Source organism: Alosa sapidissima, chromosome 4 (assembly GCF_018492685.1).
Source record: "Alosa sapidissima isolate fAloSap1 chromosome 4, fAloSap1.pri, whole genome shotgun sequence".
In the NCBI taxonomy this organism is placed as follows: Eukaryota; Metazoa; Chordata; class Actinopteri; order Clupeiformes; family Clupeidae; genus Alosa; species Alosa sapidissima.
Window position 1 is genome coordinate 12,390,624 of NC_055960.1, and position 24,451 is coordinate 12,415,074.

The 24,451-nt window shown below is 40.5% G+C and overlaps 2 protein-coding genes across 5 annotated transcripts in view; both read left to right on the forward strand.

Annotated features, from left to right (window-relative positions):
- The first annotated feature begins 1,483 nt into the window (after positions 1–1,483).
- pfdn5 (prefoldin 5) lies at positions 1,484–18,070 on the forward strand. The gene is made up of 6 exons (XM_042089715.1): positions 1,484–1,613; positions 2,131–2,233; positions 2,794–2,825; positions 2,946–3,020; positions 13,485–13,590; positions 17,577–18,070. The coding sequence occupies exons 1-6, from the start codon at positions 1,545–1,547 to the stop codon at positions 17,654–17,656; spliced, it is 465 nt and encodes a 154-aa protein (XP_041945649.1). The 5' UTR covers positions 1,484–1,544; the 3' UTR covers positions 17,657–18,070.
- Positions 18,071–19,783: 1,713 nt separating this feature from the next.
- Positions 19,784–24,451, forward strand: part of dip2bb (disco-interacting protein 2 homolog Bb) — a 33,718-nt gene continuing 29,050 nt past the window's right edge. For 3 of the 4 annotated variants that reach the window (XM_042089711.1, XM_042089712.1, XM_042089714.1), the window contains exons 1-2: positions 19,785–20,198; positions 23,928–23,999. In XM_042089711.1, the coding sequence (XP_041945645.1) occupies positions 20,114–20,198; positions 23,928–23,999 (157 nt within the window). In that variant the 5' untranslated portion in view covers positions 19,785–20,113. Of the gene's footprint in view, positions 20,199–23,927; positions 24,000–24,451 lie in introns of all 4 variants that reach the window. The other variant, XM_042089713.1, reaches the window with a different exon arrangement.

Here is a 24,451-nt window from a genome sequence, read left to right on the forward strand (position 1 = left end):
GAGGGAGTCTCTCTGCACTGGAGTCCATCAGCCAAAGTACTGGTATAGAGCTCAGTGCCAGAACGAGCCATTGCTATTGGTCTTGCCCTGTATCGGACCTGCCTATGCATGTGAGCAAATCAGCTATTTGATTAGTTACTGGTGAGACTAGCAGGCTAGAAACCCTTCAAGATGCTTTAGCCTACGCATACTCAAATTCTAACATGTATTTCAGCTGTGTCACAAAGACATCTTTGCTGGAGACAATTTAGTTTGTGGGGAGTAAGATGAGACCTCCAAGAACACTCCTTCATTATGCATTCACCTGTTTTTTTCTCTCTCTTAGTTTTCAACATTGCAGTCAATGCAGCCTTCCATTTCACTGTGACTTTGAAGGAGCATGCAAGCTCAGTCCTCCTGGTATGTATTTGATCAATCTGTAATAATACATAAAAGCCAAGTGCCACAGCTGACCATACAAACATACATACTGAAATTGTGTAAAAGGAAATAACACTCTAATGAAGTAACAGTATACAATTATTTTATTTTTTTTACAAATGTGCACTTACATTCTCTCTATTTATACATTTAAACATGAGTGTGTCTAAATATTCACTATAAATTACATTAAAGTCTCCTAAGGTCATAACCATCTTCAAAACTCAACACGCAATTCATTCATCACTAATAGGCCTGACTGTGAGGAAGCAAAACACAGCTATGCAGAGGTCATGCCCTCAGGGTCAGCTGGTGGTCATTATTCTTCAGCTCTCTGCAGTGGGGGGCCCACACTGTAAGAAGACCCTATGGAGAGAGAGTTATATTGAGGTTATGATTCCGACCCACAATATGAAATAGCCTAATATATGTGACATTCTTTTTTGAGGTATTTTTTGATCAAAATGTGGTGCAACCTCTTATAGCACTCTATCCTTAATACAACTTGCTATGACAATATGAAATGGTGACAATGATTCATGTTTTCTGTCTCCATTTAATCACACTGCTGGAACAGCTGTTGTAAATGTGCAGAGTGATTTATCACTTTCCTTAGGCTACGCTATGTTGGTATAGGCCTATTTCATTAGTTTAAGACCCCCTCAACGATACATATTCAGCCAGGTAAGGATGAGAGGTATGTAACCTTAGCTAAAGGTTACATACCTGACCAGGGAGTAGGCCATAATTCAGGTAAATGAGAAAGTAAAAGCAGATTGTAATAGCAGTGCCCTTTTTTCAATGGGTAATTGCGTGTGCGCATTCATTTTGTGTCCCAGGGTCCTCTTTCAATGCATGATGCCACATCACCAAAGTAGGCTATAAGACCTTTTCTTCAGACATGTTAAAGCAACACACCGGACGTTTGTCAAGTATAAAAGGACATAGCTCACTAAGTATGAAAATAACAAAAGCTGGTAAAATGAACCCAAATCTAAGAAAAACAAAACACATCAAAAAGCCAATCCGTGTTCTTCTTTATGTCCACTTTTAATTTGAAAAGAAGCAGCAATTTCACGTGTTTCCCGGAAGTACAACAAGCCCGGTGTTCGCCTTACTGCACCATGACGGCTGTGAATCTCACAGAATTATCTCTCCCCCAGCTCGAGCAGCTGAAAAATCAGCTAGAGCAGGTATGCTCTTTAATACCTCTTCCCTTACTGCAAAACAGTTGTGTTGTTTACTTGTATTTTTAAAGCGTTTCTGTCACCTAAGAGAAATGTTTGGTGCCAGGCTATCCTAGCTCGCTAGCAGTTAGCGCATTCGCAAAGGACTGTTTTGTAACGTGCTTCATGAGGTAGCAGCTAGCTAACTAGATCTAATGAACGTTACTGTTTATTTCTATATATTATTTATTTATATTAATATTTCTGTCGACCGCAAAGCTTAGAGTGTTTTTTCTTTAATGGAGGGTTACAGTAAATGGATAGTGTGTGATGTCCGTCCCCATTCAGTAGGTGATCGTCCACATGGGGATGCACAGTGATTCTTCGTCCATATTTAGACATCCACGCCCCAAAGAAATCTGAAAGGCAGTGCTCTAACATTACTTCTTCACTTGATGTTTGTATCCGCTACTATGGGGTATTATGCAGGCCTTATTTTGACTGTATCCAACTATAATGCGTGTTAAATAACGTTACATTGCAGGAGACAGAGTTTTTGACGTCTTCTATCGGACAGCTCAAAGTTGTGCAAACGAAGTATGTTGAGGCTAAGGAGAGTCTGAATATACTCAACAAGTCAAACGAAGGTGAGTAAAATGTGGTGCTGTGATATGATCGCAAAAAAGACTCCACGCTGACGTCAACATAATTACTCCGAATTATAAACGCCGTTATAATTAGCTTGTTAGTTGCAGTCTGTTTTGTATTCTTGGAGACCAGATGCTAGTTTGGCATTTCATGCCCGGGGTTTACCCTGGGATCAACTTGTTAAGAAATTGGTTGTGGGGTAAGGCGTAATTTCGTCTAAAACGAGGCTGGCTTTACATCAAACAACCTTTTTACAACGAAATGAGCACACCACACACACCACTGCACGGTCGACGCAACTATTCTGAGCTCTGCCTCCATAATAGAAATATCAAACCGTGTTTACTCTCTAATCACTACAGCGAACATCTGAGTCTTAATTCACCCCCAACTCACCTGTTAATGAGTCTAGAGTCTCTGTAAGCAATACTTTTTTAAGTTTCCTCGTCATTTATTTTATAAGCTGATCTAAAAGTCTTGCCCAACGCAGCTTGAGAATACCTAAATGTGATGGCATGTGTGCACATCTGTCTAATCCTAAATTTTCTGTTCTTCACAGGAAAAGAACTACTTGTTCCTCTCACGAGCTCTGTATCCTTTTCTTATGTGGTGGCTATGAGCCATGGATTGACGGAGGTTCTTAGTTCTCTTCCTCCTCTATGAATAGATGTTAACTTTATTTTGTGACGTCCTTGACACAACTGTATTCAGATGTATGTGCCTGGAACACTGAATGATGTGGATAATGTATTGGTAGATGTGGGAACTGGGTATTATGTAGAAAAGGTAAGAATTTAATATTTACATCAATTCATACACACACACACACACACTGGGCCCAGGACTGATATGCAGTTTGTGTATGCCAAGCCCAGAGTAAAGTCAGCTGTTAGAACATGTGTTGTAAACTACAAGCTCCACCTTTGTGTCCTGTCCACAAAACACCAGGGGAAATATCTTGTATACCGCTGTGTAGGCTAGTCACATTTATTTCATATGTGTTCCATATGTTAAGACAGCTTAAAATGCTCTTGAATCATTTGGCAAGTGCTAACTGAACCCTTTATTTGTTCCGACGCTGTGCTTAACTTGACACAACTTTCCCTTTTAAAAACAAATAGTTTTGGTTTGGTATTTAATTTATAGTTTCAGCTTTCACCAGGTGCTGGGAACATGCAATTCCAAGAGAAAGTGAAACATGTTCCTTCAAGGCAGTATATCAACCTGATGAAATATAAACTTTTATGTTGTCGAGAACATCCAGTTTAAGGCCACAGTAAACTATATATAAACTACATAGCCATAACCATGTGGGTACCTCTACTAATTAGTGGGGTAAGCTGCCTTAGTCGCACCCATTGCTTGCAGGTGCACAAAAGCTAGTATACGGTCATGCAATCTCTTTGGAGTACTGTCGGTGGGCCAAGGCTGCACATTAGGTAGGTTTACATGGGTAAATTTAATCCTTTTAGATTCATGTGTCGCAATTGGAATAGTCCTTTTCTTGGCCAACACCGCGCTCTCCCGATTATTCTCTTGTTTCTTTGTGGGTGCGTAATCCAGGGAACTCATAGAAAATAACAAATGATCGCACTCCAAAAATCTTTTCTTGCTTTTAATCCATTTTAGCACAGGGGTTAATTGACAAACGTTTCGGCACTGACAAAGGCCATCAGGCCGAAACGTTTGTCAATTAACCCCTGTGCTAAAATGGATTAAAAGCAAGAAAAGATTTTTGGAGTGCGATCATTTGTTATTTTCGCAATTGGAATAGAAATGTTTATATAAGACTAGGGCTGGGATAAACGATTATTTTTTTAAACGATTAATCTAGCGATTATTTTTTCGATGCATCGATTAATCTAACGATTCACTTTTTCAGTTCGATTCGATTATCGATTATCTCCTCATTAATTAACTAATAGCAACTTATACATGTTTATTTACATATCTCAATGAATTAAACATGAATTCTTTAACATTGCAATATATGTTTATTGCTCTTAAGATTCCAAAATAAAAGACTATACAAGTGCAAAGTAATGCATTCTTAGTCAGAGGTAGCATTCAATAAAGTTCAGTAGTGTATAGGTCTAATTGAGTGCCTGTCACTTTAAGACGTTTGAGGGAATCCTTGCAATTAACATTAACACAGTTAAAAGGCTGCTGATGTGTGCATGCAATTCATAACGTAGTTAGTTCAAAAAACGGTTCGTACTTCTCCTTGGGACAAGCACTTTTGAGTCTTGGAAAACACCTTTCCATTTACATCGGGATTTTGCAAACATTCAGAGTCAATAAAATGAGCCCTGCATGAGTAACGAAATACAAGCAGCTGTAAGCAAGCATGCTAAATTTGACATCCAAACAGTATTCTAACGTTAGCTTTGAGATGCTGCTTGAATGCATACTGTAACTTAACTTAGTTTAGTCTCCTCAATGTACGATGTTGTGATAAGACCTTAGCAGGGTTTACTTTAACTTTAATGCAGCAGTTTTGAACAAATTTGCGCAGCATGGTCACGATGCTAAGCGGATTTAATAGCAATTTAGCCCACTGTGTTCTATGCAGTGCTTCTATGTAGCAACAACAATCCTTCAACAATCGTGAATATTTTGTTAAATGCACATATTATGCAGAGGAGGAGCAGCGGGCTCGTTACGAGAGAGAGCGGGCGGGTCGAGGAAAGGCTGCGTGAGTAAAAAGTGCAGCTCAATGAAATTATTATATCTTCCTATCTTCAGTTAAGATGTTCAGAACTGCACCAAATTTTATGTGTATGATTGACCTGGCATTCTCTAAGGGGATGCCAAGTTTCGTAGAATTTCATCCATGGGGCGGTCTAAAAAAAATTGTTGTGTACATTTAGTGACTGTACACTCATTGGCCTGTAGATGGCGGTGCACACATATACACATGCACACACACACAGGCACCCACATACTATCGGTATTAGAACGGCCGATATATAATTACAAATTCAGTAGGATTAAAAGAAAGCCAAAATAAATATTCATCATCATCATGGCTGCATTTCCACTATTGGTGATAAGTAGTCGTTTGTCCACTAGATGGCGCATCGTTGCAGTGAGACGTAATTTTGTTGGAAGTTAAAAGTGGGTTGTAAAAACAATGGACGCTTCCTACAAGGACTAGTTTACCGCAGAGAACGTCTAATAAGGATAGGACGATGTTCACATGAAATGTAATTCCCATTTCTTCTTGAAGCCGAAATAAATCTGAGGATGTTTATCGGACATGCTTGGTTTTTACTGCAGGTACGTTAATCTTATAATATCAATAAGGACCTAGGTAATGTTACCGTTAGCGTTGGTTGAGTGATGGAGGCCAATTTGATTGATTGCATTTGTAGAAAACTATAAATGTGGTTATACCAAGCAAATTGATAGCAGCACTGTAATTGTATCTTTCGACTGTCATTTGTTGCACGTGCTACAAAAATCATTCTGTGCAATGGAAGATTTACAGTGGGTCCCCGTTAAGTTTGGACGGGTTCCTTCAGGAATCACGATCCCCATTTTCTCAGCAGAAATGGCACAAACGGCAGTTGACACAAACAACCACAAGGTGTCACTTTGGAGTTCTGCCACTACTATTTTTGATGCGACTTGACTTACTGCTTCCATGATGCAGTTTCCAAGTCAGTAGAACAATCAGAGAAAGCTGATCCATTACCAAACATATATGATAATACAATAGCGTGAGTTTATATATCTTATACCCTATTTGTCACGGTTACTTATAGATTTGATAGTGTAACGATAAGAGCATAAGAGACTTTCAGCGGGGGCACGGAAACTTAATTTGATCACGGTAGTTTAAGCTTACACTTGACAAAACATTCTAATATGAAAATGTAGATGCAATTGTTGTAAGATGGTGCAGCTCCTTTAAGAAAGCACCGTGCAAAAAAGTAGACGTGCTGGAGCGAGTCATATTCAAAATGCAAAAAATAACACCGCAGATAAAACCAATTATCCTCATTCATTGCAACCGCAGCATGCCTGCTTGCCGACGTTTAAACAAAATATATCAAAGCACCTTTTGCGTTTGAATGTAACACGAAAAAATGTTTAAACAGCTGGACAAATGATTTAGCTAATTGATTATAGCCTGTACACCAGCAATTGTTGAACATTTGGAAAAAGATCGCTCAGCTGTTGCCGCAGTCGTAGGCAATGTAGAAACAACATGAGAGCAGTACACACTTCCCCGAATGTGGATGTTACACTGTCATAATCTACCACCAGCCTTTTGGCAAGTTGAAAAATAGATGACTTCTGTGAAATCTCTGCTTTAAAGCAAGACCTAAATGAGAGGAGTTGTGTTGGGAATGTCGGTGCAATGTCCATGCTATAATGGTCTGACAAACGTACTGCCTTTTCAAGCAGTTCATCATCACCTGCGAGTTGAAGGATCATAGGACGTAAAGACTCAAACACATAACAAGTTTCCCGCATGCTTGCACATCTTTGGGAGAGCTGACTGATTATGATGTCCAGAGTTGCATTAAATACCTGCACTTTGAAGTATCTCTCTGCATCGGTTAAGCGTTTATCTTCCGATAGTTCGTCAAAGTGACGCTTCACTCTTCACATTTTCAAATGTACTCTGAACCCCCATTTATTTGCGAGTGTCTGCGCTGTAGCCTTGGCCTGGTCAAAGGCACTCAGGTAGTCAGAAAGGACCGGTATAGAATTTTCCAGCAATTGCATTGCGGGGGTAGCGACGGAGGTCACAAAGTGCGACTGCACTTGCTGCACCTACTAGGCCTAGTTACGCCACTGCGTGGAGCGCTAATGTGTCTACTGTAAATCATTCATGTGTGAAAGTCATTAGGCTGGAAGCGCTAATGTGTCTAAGCTCATTAGTCTACTTTCAATAGGCCTACTGTACAGCCTGAGAGGGGGAACATAACCTATAGCCTAGGCTACTGTAGAGTAGACCTACAGTAGGCTACTGTAGGCTAAACAATCAGTTGTGAAAGTCTGCAACGAAAGTTTCCTAATGGAAGCGCTAACGTGTCTATTGAGCTCATTAGCCTACTTTCAATAGGCCTACTGTACAGCCTGAGAGGGGGAACATAGCCTACTGTAGAGTAAACAATCAGTTTACTTAGCCTAGTTACATTTGTTTAGTTAAATCCAGTTTTCTACTCTATCTCCATGATATGCTTAGCCTATAGAAAGACGAAGTCGGGAAAGTGCTTCAGAGAAAACGTATTTATTGAAATAATGAACAGTCTACATTCTACATTCTACAGTCTAAAGTCTAAATTTAAAGCACGTTGAATCCCTGGGAAGATCTGGGTGTTGTGCGGAGGAATTCGTTGATCTTATTGATGCAGTCCTTCAGTTCACTCCTCCCCATAGCAGGGAACTTTCGTTGTAGTGTTGAGATCACAAAGTTTTTCACATTTTGCGGCAGTGCTCGCTTGGCCTTCGCTCCATCCCAGTTGGTGGTTTTGCTCCAGGCTTTATAGTGTTCCTCTGTGACGATGGACCTGAAGAGCAGGCATCCGTATCTGCCCACTTGGCCGTAGCTCTGTTGGTGAATCTTAGCGTCGTTAGCGTGTTGTAGGCTATGCATTTTTCCGACACTTGGCTGCAAGCTCCCCTCCCCCACCCCCTTCTTTCACAAGCAGTGCAGCTTTCTGAAGCGGTGCCTTTTGAAGCTAATGTAACAAATACCACCAATATTGTTGTGTGGCAATAAAAGTATCCAGGGTTTGCGCAAGTAGCCTAAATATATAAATAAATTAAGGACATACAATCCTTAACGTGAAAAAGCTTAACGTAGCTTAATGTCCCAAACAAGTCGTTTTATGCGCATTATAAAGAAAGTTTAACGTGTCTCAAAACAGCTGTCAATTAATCACCAAACGTCAAGAGGGTTGAGTCTGAATGACACCGAGTTTTAGACACTGAGTTTTTGAAGTTAAGAAATATTTTCGTAATAAAAATGGTCATTTAACCAATAAAGGCTGAAAAAATGTACAGTAAAACTGTAGGCTATACAGTACATGCAACCCAGCAGAAGACTATTATAGGCTATTGGCAAATCATTGAGCATCATTCACACATTGTATTCTGCACAGTCTCTACACGTGGAGCGCTAATGTGTCTAGGCATACTGTAAATCAGGGGTCTCAAACTCGAATGAGCTGGGGGCCAATTCTGCCAACGTCATCTGATTGGAGGGCCGGCTATTTCTGAAATGCAATGTTCTTTTTTTCAAATATCACACAAAACTGCAAACAGAAAGTGCAAGTGTTTTTATCTAGTTTTAGACACCTGTGCTAGCAACCTTAGCTTATAAATAAAATAATGATAAAATAAATATTAATACAAATTATAAAATAAATGAAAAACATAAAAACAGGTATGTGTGTGTGTTTCACACCAAGTAAAAATATTTCCTCTCATAACTTTTTTAAATCTGGCAAACTAGGCATCAGGGTTAAGAAAGCCATTGCCAACACCATTGGATTTTTATATCAAAATTTCAAAAGGCCATGGCTTGAAAGTGGTCAGAGATAAAGTCCTACTGTAAATGTAAAAATCTTTGAGTAAAACAAAAGTTTATGAAGGGGGTAAATTTACCCATCTAATTTGTCACTGGATGGCAAGCACCTCAAATTATGCACCTTTCAGTAAATACTGGATGAACATATTTAAGCAGGTTTACTTTCCTTTTTTCATATTACCCACATAACAAATTAACAGGAAAACACCTAAGATGTATACCAACACCTAAGATGTTGTGGTTTAGTAATAGATTACTACAATATAGGCCTATAATAAAGTATTCTGGTCAAACAGTTCCTATCGCGGGTAATCTGCAGTACCCAGAAGTTCGCATCATATTGCGGGTGACTTTGTAGTTCTTTAGAGCCCTATTTCTACTAGCCCTGCTGTCTGTACCACATCCATTACGGACACTATCATCACGATTACCACTGCAACCTCCAAGCTATGTTGGGCAGAGGGTCGAAACAAGCATGGTATGCTTAGTGGACACCGTTGTATACACGCACCTCCATTCAGAGACGCACCGTGACTATCACTGTCATAGACGATCGATCATAATCTCCAAAAGGATATTCTTCTTCAGAATTAGAATAGGTGAATAACATAGCTTACCTAAGGCTTCATCACACGTGAACGTTTTTCAACATTTGGTGTAGGCCTATTTCTGCTTAATTTCTGCTTCAATTTCTGCAACACTATGGCTTGCATCGCTTCCGCGTCATTATGCACGTCTTTGTGTTTCTCGCGTGTAATACAAGTAGCCTAGGCCTATTTCCTGAAAACTTTGCGCAGCGATTTTGGGTTTGAAGAGTAGAGTAGGCCTACAAATGAGATTTGTCACCGTACCTGGATCTATCGTCTATTTTAAGCAGTATCATTGTTTGTCGCAATTAATAGCCTCAAGGGCCGGATTACATTATTATTTTGTCATACGTCGCGGGCCGGAATTGGGCAGGACGCGGGCCGTGTGTTTGAGACCCCTGCTGTAAATCATTCAAAATGTGTGAAAGTCATTAGGCTGGAAGCGTGTCTACTGTCAGTGACTAATGCGAGAAGCGGGTTCTGTGTTGTAGGCTATGCATTTTTCCGACACTTGGCTGCAAGCTCCCCTCCCCCACCCCCTTCTTTCACAAGCAGTGCAGCTTTCTGAAGCGGTGCCTTTTGAAGCTAATGTAACAAATACCACCAATATTGTTGTGTGGCAATAAAAGTATCCAGGGTTTGCGCAAGTAGACTAAATAGGCCTATATAAATAAATTAAGGACATACAATCCTTAAAGCTTAACGTAGCCTACATGTAGATTAATGTCCCAAAACGTCAACAAGTCGTTTTATGCTCTCATTATATATGGATTTCTATGAAACGCCACGAAAACATGCGTGCGCAACCAAGAGGCAGAAAGCACCATAGAACAGCATAGAGCAATGCAAAAGAGCAAAAGAATAAAATGAGTTTTTGTGCTGACAACTGCACCAATCCGAAATCACGATGGTTAGAGAATGTTAAATATGTTCAATATCCCTAACGGAATGCATGTCTTCGCCAAAAATGACAAAATACGATGTTATGTTAATAATGCAAATGAACGGCACACTTTGAAATATAGTCGGAAATGAGATGTTATCATCATTGAGACAACAGGGACAATAAAATCCGATTGTAGCTTACAGCAGCCGACTATTTAGGTTAAGTTTATAACGTTGTGGACGGCCACCAAGCGTCTTCTGCCCCACGGCTGCGGCACAGTCTTGAGTGACCGGATTCGTTTTCCTTTGTCATATGAATGTTGTAATTTTGTTAACTTTACTGTTAAGGAGATGCTGTAGGCAAAGGCTATATTTCAACCTCGTTAGTGTCAGAACTATTCACAAGGTTTCTGGGCAGCATTTTTATGTTCTGTTAGCAAGCGAACTTCTCATGACTACCGACAAAGTAGCCTACTGCCAGCTGACGAAGCTCTCATTTTAAAACATTACTGAGAGACGGGCACTATACAATCAAGAAATCTTGCCACTGAATCCAAAACTATGTTTAACATTATGTACAAAGCTTAGGCTACAGTGGATTAGCATGTTGCAGGGGCTGCTAAAAACAGAGAAACGCACTGAAAACTCGGCCAATCACAGCCCTTGCTGTCGAATGCGCCGTCCAGTTTGACCGTTGAACGCCACAGCGGACTATGCTGCCCCCAAGCGGCTGCAGTTGTACTTACATGTCACCCAGCTGCGTGAATCACCATTATCGTGAATGAAGTGTCAATTTTTAACGGGGACCCTCTGTACCAACGTTACACTGGTCTGATACAGTTTTGCTTATAGACCCTTTCAACAAGGTAAACAAAAACAATGCTTGAACGTTCTATTTGGGCCCCAATCTACTTCCTCTGCATTAAGATAACATATGGAATGTTAAAACGCAAGCCTTGTGGGGCCAACTATGATGTTGATAATGGAACTCTCTTGAAAGGGTCCATACATGCGTGAGACTGAGACGCCTGTTTATTTTGTTTTAAGTGCGTGCAGGGTGTGAGCGGGGAATCGATGTGCTTTGATTACAGCTTGGTAGTTGTAGTCTGTGAAATTAAAAAGCGTGTGTGTGTGAAGTATCCAAACAATGACGCCTTCATTTCATTATGGCTGCTTTAGCAACACACCTTAAGCTACTGTGTAGTGGGTCCCATTTAGTGAAGTGGCTACTTCATTCGCGCTTTCCTTGACTCATGGAGCTGCGTGAATTTTATTACAACTTTTCGCCACGAAAGTTTAAGTCCGCTTGATACTGTAAGGCGTAAGCCATTGGTTTCCAAAGGAGATTTTATTTGTGTCGCCAGCATAGCCTATTGACAATTTATGTTGTAAATAGGCCTACCTTATAAGCCTACCTGTAGCTTAGGGAAGCTAACAGCTTTCTATTAGGATCTAGTTTGTTAGTTACAGTTTTGTCATAACTCCCTGATGCATTTTTGCATTTAGAATAGCCAGAGCGTGGATATCTCAATCGGAAAATTAAACAATATCGGGTGCCTATGGACTAGGCTGGGTGAACCCAGCCTAATCTGCCCGCTATTTATTTTTTGATTTCTTAAAAGATTGAGCTTGGTCTGGTGAAAGCCAGACTAGCCATGGACCTCAGTTACACAATGCAAGGGAACATGAATCAGCCTATATTTGCACGAATAATAATGGACAACAGCTCTTCAACTTTGGCCCGTTAAAATGTGTATGAACAGTCTAGCGACGCATTTCATCAAGGCCCATTTGGACATGTCAGTTATTTGCACCACTGGTTAGATGTAAAACAGCATTTCGTTTCAGACTACTGTTACTTAATTTGTGCATTAACAATAACGTTTCAGACTACTGTTACTTAATTTGTGCATTGACAATAAAGTATTACATGAACTAAAGATGACTAAAATCTTATGTAGAAGAAGAAACATTCACAAAAAATCCATCCATCCAAAAATGACCTTTGTTTTTGATAGCTGTTGAAAACAGCATGGAACTGACAGATGTTTTTTTTGTATAAATAAATAAATAAATAAATAACATTATGCTGATACCTTTTGCTTTTCCCAAATACAATGTAGCCTGCAGGTGTAAGTGACCTTTCATCAATCCAGTTGCAATGGATGAACTTCTTTGGCTATTCTACAATCTATTCACCTTTTCAGTACCAGTAGGCTACTTTCTGTGCAGCCGCACACACACACACTCAGGCATGCCAATCAAGCATACACAAAAGTTTCAAGACTGGGGGATGGAGTAAAATATGGAGACAAATTGAAGTGTGATTTATTTTCGCGGAACGGATGTAAAGGACTGAGCGGCGGTCATATTTTGTACCGCTATGCGGTACATCTAGTTTTATCTTATCTTTAATTTAAATAGCACAACATAGAACATCAATGTGTGCTGGCCGGTTTTGATTTCGTGGCGCCCAGCCACAGATTAATCAACGTATGGAAAACACTGAAGGTGTAACATTTTAAATATTAAGCAGCACACGTCATGCTTGACGAATCGACGCGCATATTTTGCTTCAACGTATTTTTTGCGTCGACGTCATCGATTACGTCGACGCGTTGTCCCAGCCCTAATAAAGACCTTTGTTGGAATAACACTGGCCGATCTGATTGGAATATATATATGCGTTAGCTCCAAGCTGTCGCTTCATAACTGCGCTGAACAGGCGTTAGATTTGTGTTTTTGAGCAGATTTCAAACCCCGTGCAAAGCGCAATGAAATGTGTGCATGTCACACAGCTATTCTGATTAAATATGTTTTGTGTGTATGGACATCTGATTGGATTAGATTATTGTGCCATGTAAACAGTTGGTCCGACGTCTTCAATTGGAGTCATTATTAAACCGTTATCAGACATATAATTCAATTATTTGGTCTGGAGTGTAGGACCAAATAATGTAAAGTGTAGCACATAAATATAATTTTTCTGAGGTAGCTGTCACTACCAACTCCCAGACTCCTTCAGGAAGTGACGTCAACATGGATACTTCCATTGCATAGCGGTGGCAGTACTCAAGGTGTGTGCTACGACAGGCCTCAGCTGGGCTAGTTATGTGAACAACCAGTGAGCTCCGAAAGGTACGTCTGCAGCCTCATGTCATGAATATAAATAACTGTCTCTGTGTGTGTGTGTGTGTGTGTGTGTGTGTGTGTGTGTGTGTGTGTCCTCAGAATGTAGATGACACCAAGAACTTCTTCAAACGAAAAATCGACTTTCTCACCAAACAGATAGAAAAAATTCAGCCAGCGCTGCAGGAAAAGCACACCATGAAGCAAGGTGATTATACACACCCACGCTATGGCCCTCATTTATTAACCGAGCGTAGAAACCATCTTATGACGGAGTCACGTGTGATTCATGAAACTTTCGTATCACTCCCATTCCAGTGTAAGAATAAACGTTTGTTGATAAATGTGGCGGCTGGAAACAAGCGTAATTTAAATATTACGCCACTGTATATGCTCGTTTTAAAGCAGGGGTCTCAAACTCAAATGAGCTGGGGGCCAATTCTGCCAACGTCATCTGATTGGAGGGCCGGCTATTTCTGAAAATGCAATGTTCTTTTTTTCAAATACCACACAAAACTGCAAACAGAAAGTGCAAGTGTTTTTATCTAGTTTTAGACACCTGTGCTAGCAACCTTAGCTTATAAATAAAATAATGATAAAAATAAATATTAATACAAATTATAAAATAAATGAAAAACATAAAAAACAGGTATGTGTGTGTGTTTCACACCAAATAAAAATATTTCCTCTCATAACTTTTTTAAACCTGGCAAACTAGGCATCAGGGTTAAGAAAGCAACACCATTGGATTTTTATATCAAAATTTAAAAGGCCATGGCTTGAAAGTGGTCAGAGATAAAGTTCTACTGTAAATGTAAAAATCTTTGAGTAAAACAAAAGTTTATGAAGGGGGTAAATTTACCCATCTAATTTGTCACTGGATGGCAAGCACCTCAAATTATGCACCTTTCAGTAAATACTGGATGAACATATGTAAACAGGTTTACTTTCCTTTTTTCATATTACCCACATAACAAATTAACAGAAAAACACCTAAGATGTATACCAACACCTAAGATGCTGTGGTTTAGTAATAGATTACTACAATATAGGCCTACAATAAAGTATTCTGGTCAAACAGTTCCTATCGCGGGTAATCTGCAGTACCCAGAAGTTCGCATCATATTGCGGGTGACTTTGTAGTTCTTTAGAGCCCTATTTCTACTAGCCCTGCTGTCTGTACCACATCCATTACGGACACTATCATCACGATTACCACTGCAACCTCCAAGCTATGTTGGGCAGAGGGTCGAAACAAGCATGGTATGCTTAGTGGACACCGTTGTATACACGCACCTCCATTCACAGACGCACCGTGACTATCACTGTCATAGACGATCGATCATAATCTCCAAAAGGATATTCTCCTTCAGAATTAGAATAGGTGAATAAGCTTACCTAAGACTTCATCACACGTTATTTCTGCTTAATTTCTGCTTCAATTTCTGCAACACTATGGCCTGCATCGCTTCCGCGTCATTACAAATGCACGTCTTTGTGTTTCTCGCGTGTAATACAAGTATTTCCTGAAAACTTTGCGCAGCGATTTTGGGTTTGAATCAAGCTCTGGATGTCTTGCACATAGTGGAGCAGAGTAGGCCTACAAATGAGATTTGTCCCCGTACCTGGATCTATCGTCTATTTTAATCAGTATCGTTGTTTGTCACAATTAATAGCCTCAAGGGCCGGATTACATTATTATTTTGTCATACGTCGCGGGCCGGAATTGGGCAGGACGCGGGCCGGATTTGGCCCGCGGGCCGGGTGTTTGAGACCCCGGTTTTAAAGGCCTCGCCCCTAGATTTACGACATGGAGGTGCATTATACGCCCAAAAGAGAAACATTTGTGGCCTTAGTGACGTTGCAAATCCAGCTGAACCTTGTTAATTTTGACAGCTAAAAAAGTGTCAAGTAACCTGGGGAAACTAGATAGCGATTTAAGTGCAACAGACTTTCGCAGAGAGAGGGCATCATACTACAAATACATTCATTACAAAACCATATGACACTGCCATTTGTCCTTTGAAAGTAATAAAAAATAATTTATGACTTGTGTTTTCCAAAAAGAAAGTAATCCTCTCCACATAGCCTATATGTGTCAACATAACAGACTACATTACAGAAAGTAGGCTACAAATGTGCAGGAAACGTTATAGGTCCCAGATTCCATGAATTCAACTCTTCAACTTTCCAATCCTCTGCCAATTTACTGCTGCACCATGCTATGCTGTCTCAAAAGATGAGATTCGAGCGTAGCCGCCGCTCATGTTCAGATTGATAAATGCCATGCTTTGTGTGGATGTAGGCGTACGCCTGTCTACAGTACACCTGTTTTATGTCGTACGCACGTTTCATAAATGAGGGCCACTATCTCGAGTGGTGCAAATTAACTTATTTATTAACATTTGTTTATCTATCCATCTGTCTATCTATCTACTCACAAAAAGTCAGGGATATTCGGCTTTCAGGTGAAATTTCAGGATGAACCTAAAATCCACTATAACCTTTACAGGTGAACTTAATGTGACCGTCTCGAAATGTGGATGTGCATGTCCAACAGTTTAATGTTTCAGTACTTTCTGTGCTATATATATATATATATATATATATATATATATATATATATATATATATATATATATATATATATATATATATATTACATACACACACACACATATATTAGGGCCGTCAAACGATTAAAAAAATTGAAATGAATTAATTGTGAAAAAGTACATTTTCTCCCTAAAGATTAAAGCTTCTTAAATGGCATATTAAATACAATATAAATCACAAAATTAATGAGTAACTACAAAGTTAAAAGTAAAACACTTTTATATTATTTAAATGATAATCATGACACAGTAATTTTGTTTTAAAGTATTATTTATTATATTTATTTTTTGACCAACTCCATTCAAATAAAGCCTATGGCTAGTCCACTAACTCTAACATTGTTTGTGTCACATGTATAGTGCAATATTAACAATGATAAGCATGATATTAAGTTGGTATAAACAGCTTTCCTTCCTTTGGAAATAGAAGCATGTAAAGACATGATGCTAGCCAGACATTTTCTGTTTGCAATTAAAAGTGAATCATAAGCCTGGTATCCAGTAGCCACCTAGCTAGCATGGAATGCGTTTCAATCGGCATATCATGTGCTTTATGTAAAGGAATTATTGAAGACTTCAAGACTCACCAGTTCCATTACACAAAGGCAAAGACAACTCTTCATATTCTTGTCAATTTTCCAAATCACAGTGAGTGCAGCCTATGTCAAAGTGACCTGGCTCTCACAGTTTATAACTGGTCAGTAGTGGGAACCTGATAAATCCGCAATCTCCCCTAACCTCGTCTTTGTTGCCTTCATGATTTCCTTTTATAAGTTTCTTATATTAAAAAGGAGATATCAATTATCAACAACGACAAGCCAGCTGGAACCTGCCACTCGTTTTCTCTCCCTCTTATGTGAGCTCGGACGCGTTCTCAATTAAATGGAGTAGCATACGTTGAAGTTGAATCTTAATGGGGTGGACCCGAAAAGTATCATCATTATGTAACATGCTGTTGGTGCATTTTGACATTGTAAACGTTCTCTAACGAGTGAAAAGCAGTTTGCCGTAAAGCTACTATTTATTGGCTAAATGTTGGTCCCTCCTCTGTCTCTTGGAGCCCTACGCACAGTGTGTGATGCGTGTGGTGGTAGCGGCAGCACTGATCACTGTGCTTTTAAAATCAGGCAACTTTTTAAACTGAAACTTTTTGCCTACAAGCTACTCACGGTTCCTCCATCTTTCTCTAACTCTATAGACAGTAAAATAAACTCTCAGGCTTGCTGCTTCAGGTTTTGTGGCTTCCGTTACAAAGGAAATGGGTAAACACAATGCGCTAATTGCGTTAATATTTTGCAACGTTATGCATTTCAAAATGAATCGCGGCGAATAACGTGTTCATTTTGACAGCCCTAATATATATGATGCATACACACAGTAAAATGGAGTTAAGAGTTAGGATGCACCAACTATTTTAGTATTTGTTGTTTAATAATATGAAAATTGTGAAACTTCAAAATTAATTTGCATTAGTCTGAGTGTGCAGTCAATTTCCACAACTCTACTTCTGCATCCTCACTAAGCTAATATGGTGTGTGTGTGTGTGTGTGTGTGTGTGTGTGTGTGTTTTTCTTAACAGCGGTGGTTGAAGTCATGAGCATGAAACTACAGCAGTTACACAGCCAGCAGACGTCATCATCAACAACCACTAAGGCATAGGAGACGAACATACAGAAGAAAATACACCATACACTCTCAGACAGGTTTTCTTGCCAAAAAAAAAAAAGTTCTCAGCAGTAGAATAGATCGGAATGACTTAACTGTCAGAGCTGTTGAGTGGAGACACAATAGGGCTGTCTTAGGACATGTGTGTACACACACACACACACACACACACACACACACACACACAGCAGACTCTCAGATATAACCTAAGCATGTGTGACACATTACACTTTAACAAGCACAGAGGCACAGGTGACCTCGGACTGGATACCTGTCTGTCAGCATATTCTGTGTTTGTAAGTAAGAGACTCGTTTAATCCTGAGGAGTGTGTCTCAGTCTGTTATGTGTTCACTAAATTAATATTTGCATACATTCATACATGAATTAATAAAAGTGCTTCAAACGTCTTTAAGTGAGATTGAATTTATTTAACATGTCCGTGTCTTTTGTAAATTAAAGGGGAACTATGGGCTCTCTTTAAGGTCGGAGAATACTGTCGGTAGAATTTTATTTTAAATGTGGTGCTACATAGCTGGCTAGCATAGCATAGTGACTAGATGCTGCTACAAAGCTATGCTATGGGGGCAGATTTAAGACTTAAAATGTCCAGTGCTGTGGAACATGAACAGGATCCTTACGAGACACCACTATGTGTGTTTAACTTTAATTATGAAGAAACGGGATACAGTAATGTGATGTTTGGACTTTACAGGAAGCGACACCCCATGCCCTTCTCTTTTGTATCATGGACTTAAATTGAAGTGCAAGCTCTCTAGTTGAGGGGCCTATGTTCTCAACCAACACCCCACAGCTCAGTTGTTTTACTTTAAAGGTGTCATAGAAGCTCTATGTCTGTGTGCCTGGAAAGTCAAGTCAGTTAGGAGATGCCCACAGGACTACTGTTAATCATCATCATTATTGTAAGTCACAAACGAGCTGAAAATGTTACACCGACCTGCCACCTAGTGGAAGGTTGTAGCAGTGCAGCATTGTGGCCGTTTCAGTGGTTGGCTACTGTTTGGATTTCCCACTCATTAAAGATGACCGGCTCCCCATCCATCTGTCTGACAACCATACTTGTCATTTTTTGACTTTGGGGTGCTTGCAAATATGAGATGAGTTCCACCAATAACTGCGAGAATGTGGTGTCAAATCCACATTAAATAATACAACATCAAAAGAAGTCCGCACACTGTGGATGTATACTGCAGATGATGGCTTTAATGCACTCCGGAGCATTAGTGAAGCAAGCAAGTAAGTGAAAGCAAAGTAAGATAGTAAGCTAAGTGAGCTAAGTAAGATAACATCCTCTGGCTGTTGTCCAGCCTTTATACCCCTTCAAGTCATCCCAGACAAGACCCTCTATGTTTACAGATAACTGACCAAGTAATATGGTACTTCACCTTTGCCCTCTCATCCTGTTATTCCTACATTCTTTAGGTTTTGCTTACATTTCCTGGCACCAAACCTTGTCTATGCCATTTTCTGCCAGGCCTGCTCTTTCACTTAAACCAGTCTTCCTTTCCCACACTGAACATACTACAGACTTCAGTTTCACAAAACAATGATATTACACAGAATAAAGATACTACATAAAAGATATATAAACTAAAGGATATATGTCAATAAAGGCCACGACAAGAATAAACCGGATGTGTTTAAACTCAAACCTTAATTTACGAATTTAGTTGTGATCCCGATCTTTTATCGTCTATGGATATAAACCACTTAGTTTCATGGTGGATCAACAATTAATTGAGTATGTTTACTGAATAGGCAGTTTTACTGTTTACTTAGGCCTACTAAAATGACTTACTTGCCATAGTAGGCCTGGGCCATTAGTCTAAAGATGGTTTAGGTTGATCTGGATATCAGTTTTCTCAGAAGTGTGAATGTTTTTTGTAGGCCTGCAGAAACACACTGTGAATCAGCATGAAAAAGCTTATGCGTAATGCAAAGCAGAAGTAAACAAATGTTTACACACACACACACTGGGGGGGGGGGGTTCTCACACACACACACACACACTAATCACACCCTGTGTGTCTGTGTACACGTATGTTTACTTTTGTTTTGACACAATTTTGCGCTGTTTTATGTAGCCTACCCAGTCCGCCATTTGATGCTAGTGGATGCTGTTGAATTTTCTCTTGAGGTGAACTGACTGACACCGGACCAGACGCGGGGCAGCCAATAGAAGTGGGCTACAGTAGACTCATCATAGGACCAGACTCGCTGAAGATTAGACTGTGAAGCTCACCGACTAAATGCTCTCCTCCATCCCGGTCACGTGACAAATAAATACAGTAGGATCGGTCACTATGGCGGAGATCTGACTGACTCACGAACTCAGCATCACTGCACGAGCTATTATTTGGCATCCCCTGTCTTCGCCGAGGATCGTTCCTCCCGTCCATCCTCCTCTCGCAGGCAGGCGGTGTTCGGACGTGATGGCAGAACATGGAGTGGATCTTTCTGCCTTGCCCAAAGAGATCCGCGAACATCTGGCGGAACTAGACCTAGAGCTATCAGAGGGTAAGGGATGGATAGGCGACCATATGTGTGCTTAGATGAGAAAAAAAGAGATGCGCGTTGGTGATATCCTATATTTGGTTTGGCATTTCGATTCACTTGCATTCTCATATTGATAATATTCGCAATTTAAATCTGTGGGATGAGGGAGAGTGGTTGAATGTTGTTGTTTTACCTTCGCGAGCGTGGTTATCTCCGTGAGGCACAGTGACCTGGTTTTCACCATGTCTTCACGAGGGCACGGTTTGATATAATACAGCCTACTGTTAACACAAATAATGTTTTATTATTATTATTTTAGGCCATTTCTCAATTGATTATATAACTCATTTGAAGACCCTGGTCGTTTATTTCTTAGGCTATGGAATGTAGGCTAGCCTACTGGCTATGAATATGAATGTATATTGCTATTCGTTTGCAGACACGACTCGTTTCTAGGCCCAGGTGATTCTTTCACGTTCCCTGGGATGCTAGCTTGTACAGAATTTAATATTATGGCAGCGAACAATAGCACATAATTGTATGGTGCATTTCCCTATATAATATTCCTGATTTAGCGTAGCGTTCTACGCTCAGAACATTATCCAATCCTGATTGGCAATGCACGCGTTACAGCAAATCGTGCTGGTATTTGGAATAGGCCTACAGTGTATAGTGGCCTTCGCGACACATCTTCGGCAAGTGCATTACACAGGGCAAACAGCTTTAACTCTAGCTTATTTTAAGCTGGTTGGAAGCCAGATGCGACGCGGAGGAAGATCCTGCGCTTCCTTTGCACGTCTCGCGATGCGCCTCTGTATTAACCAGACTAGCATTTCAATGTAGCTGTAGGCGCACAGAAGGGCACACGCTCTTAAAGCAGTGTTTAGAATTAGACGACTCCCAGTGTTTTTACCACTATAAAACTATTTACAAGGATGAAAGTAAAATCGAGGATTAAGTCCCCCAAGAGCAGGAGTAGCCTAGTAATGCAGTAGTAATGCAGTCTCCCTCCCCTTGTTAAAAATGTAAAATGATGACATGGGGCAAGATATAAGAGTGGTGATCAGATCAGGTGATGTAGAAAATCAGTCAGACAGGTTTGCATGTAGTAGGGAGATACACTGTCTAATGCATACAAACTCAGTGTATTAGGTATTATAGGCCACCTCATCACTGTGGGCGATTGTGAAGTGTTGCAGAGTAGCCTACTGACACTACCTTCTGTGCCACCCATCATCACACTCAGTTGTCTGTATGATGATTACTATCTCTGTAATAATATGGTGGTGTGGCTGTGTTAGGCTAGCAGGAACAGGGCTGTGCCGTTATAAACCCCACTCACCCTGTCTGCCTTTGGAAGTGTGCTATAGCGACAGATGCTAATGCCCATAGGTATTACACTTACTGCTGGCAGAGCAGAACTGTGTGCTTCGCACTATGCAGATTACACTGACACCTTTTCTTTTCATATTGTGGTCTTATCTGCCTCACAGTGTACATCTTCCATGTGATTCCCCGTATAACACCCTTTAAATGCATTAGTTGTGTGCTGTTACAGTGGAACACAACATTTAGGGGTGCAAAATGGATGCTACAGTGTTTGCATTTTGCATTTTATGCATTTTATGATAGTTTACTCACATGGCATGTTTAAATGCCATTGTTTGTAAAGGAAATGGACCCTTCTTCTGGAGTAAAGCTTAATGTTGTTTGTGTACCATTATCATTTCATGTGCATATGTAATATTAATATCACAAGAGGCAGACTAATGTGTTCAGACTAATTCTCTCAGTTATGCACACACACACGCACACACACACACACACACTGTTGTGCTCAATGTACACATGTAATGGCAGCCACTGAAACCCTTGCCTGGGTCACAGCCAGTTCACCACACCGTGTTCATCACTCAAACATTGACATGGGCGGTATGGGATCTGTGTGTTTCTCAAGAACACTCTGAAGGGTATGAAGGAGTCTGGAGTGACTTAGCATCGCTCAGAGTGGGCACTCCGGTCTACCACATGAGCCAATTCGGCTCAGTTTGTTCATTGCCATACCCAGCCAACACAGCTGGACAAAGAAGAGGAAACGTGTGTCAGCCAGCTAATGCAGATAGGTACCGGAAGCCTGCACTGCAGTCTCAGGAATGGAGGAAGTAGATTATAATGACAAACATTTTGTAGCGCATGGCTGCTCAGAGTGTGTTAAGAATGTAAGCTGGTAAGAATGTGCTATTCTTGCAAAAAACATTCCCTGTGACATAATTTCAACTTTTTGTGTTCCTCTTTGTCATGATGGAGCCATTTCAAAACGTATATGTGAAATCTACATTATGTTTTTGACTATATGTGTGTGTATGGAGTTGCTGTATAGTCTGTAAAGAAAGTAACCATGTACAGAATTGGCCTTTTCTTCTCTCACCAGAAAATACATGCTGGCTGTGCTATGACAGTGTTACATCATTTGAAAGAGTGTGTGTGTGTGTGTGTGTGTGTGTGTGTGTGTGTGTGTGTGCGTGTGTGTGTGCGTGCGTGCGTGCGTGCGTGCGTGCGTGCGTGCGTGCGTGCGTGCGTGCGTGCGTGTGTGTGAGAGGCAGGACATGATGGAGATGAGTGGAGAGATGAAAGAAAGTGCTTCGTCCTTACTATAGGTCTGTCTCAAAGGCAGCATGGGTGCACAAACAAACAGGTGTGTGTGTATGTACTTGAACTTTTGAGGCAAGGCAGTTTGCTGTGTGTGACTTATCCCACCGTTTCCCCGAAGGGTTGTGATCCAACACGGAGAGAACAGCAGCAAAAAGGACAAGACAAGCAGACAAGAGGAAGAAAAGACAGACAGGGAAGGATGCAGTGATGGAGAGAGAGAGAGGGAGAAAATGTGGAGGAGAAAGTAAATCAGAAGAGAGGGATGAACGAGGGAGAGGGAGGGATAGAGAGATTACGCCCCTTGTCTGCTTAATCTAGGTCATACAGCATAATGCTCGTTTACCCAGAATGCACAGCTAGATCCGTACTGCTCTCTCTCTCTCTAATTCTCTCACTCTCTCACCCTCTTGCTCTCACACAAAGACCAGTGTCATCTGTTTTGTTGGAATCCGTGTAAGTCCTTACTTAAACATGTAATTCTCTTGGCATTCGACATCAGGTCTAAGGCAATTGGATAGAGCAAGAGACTAGAAATCTCTTTAATGTCCTTTGGTTTTGAAAAATGTATAAATGCATAACAATGTATAATACATAATGATGTATAATGTATTATTATGTATAATTACATAATACTAATAAAACATTTGGTAAATAGTGTACACAACTATACCCAGTAGCAAGGCATTCTCTTCCTACTCATTACAATATAGTCTGACAAAGAAAACATTCTCAACCTGTATGCTCAGCCGTCGTGTTAACAGCTGTGTGTCCCTTCCTGGCGTAGGAGAGTGTTTTCTGCTCTGTTGGGTCGTAAGCTCGCCCGTGGGTGTGTGAGATGGCATGCTTCTGTGCACCAGAAATGGCATGCTATTTCTACTATTCAAGCGACAGATGACGCGTTGCTTTTATTGAAATGATAATTATGACGAAGAACATGAGGAAGTGACAACGTTGATGATCAGGATGGTGTAGGGTGGTTTGGAGGTCCCTTTTGGGAATACATGTAATGACAATGGTGACAAGGTTAGGTGATAATGATGATGATAAAGTGGAGACCAATTATTTGTGGTGAATAAAAAATCCCTGTACATTTCTCAGGTGACATCACTCAGAAGGGCTATGAGAAGAAACGGGCAAAACTCCTCGCTCCGTTCCTCGTGCAATCTCCAGGTAAGACTCCAGCTCAATCTCCAGGTACAGCTCTTCATCACCTGGCAGTAGCACAGGGGAAACCCAGTTAATGGCCTGGAGGAGTTGTTTCATTTTACTAGCCTCTCAGTAGGATGCACCCTACTCCAACAGCAACTCACATGTTTTTGTTTTAGATGTCTGAGAGTTGAGCATTTGAATAAAAATGAGCCTATTTACTCACATAGTGAGCATGCATGTGAGTACAAAGGCACATGTCCTATTTTCTCCCATGCTCACATCTTAGAGATCTGAAGCAAAACCATGTTATGAAGCTTTACGAAACTGTTCAAACCCCTTTTGCGTCTTAATCTTTTAAGTTAGCTAGCCTGGAAAATCCAGACCCTGGTAATCTAGAAAGAAGGTCTATATCAAATACACCAATTTGATTGGTTCCACGGGATGCAAGGGGTAAAAGTAACGTGCTCATTGCC

Excerpts from the sequence above, each read along its gene's own strand:
- pfdn5 (XM_042089715.1), top strand. The coding sequence starts at position 1,545 with ATGACGGCTGTGAATCTCACAGAATTATCTCTCCCCCAGCTCGAGCAG. Across the intron at positions 2,826-2,945 it reads TTGTTCCTCTCACGAGCTCT|ATGTATGTGCCTGGAACACT; the intron begins GTATCCTTTTCT and ends AACTGTATTCAG. Across the intron at positions 3,021-13,484 it reads CTGGGTATTATGTAGAAAAG|AATGTAGATGACACCAAGAA; the intron begins GTAAGAATTTAA and ends GTGTGTCCTCAG.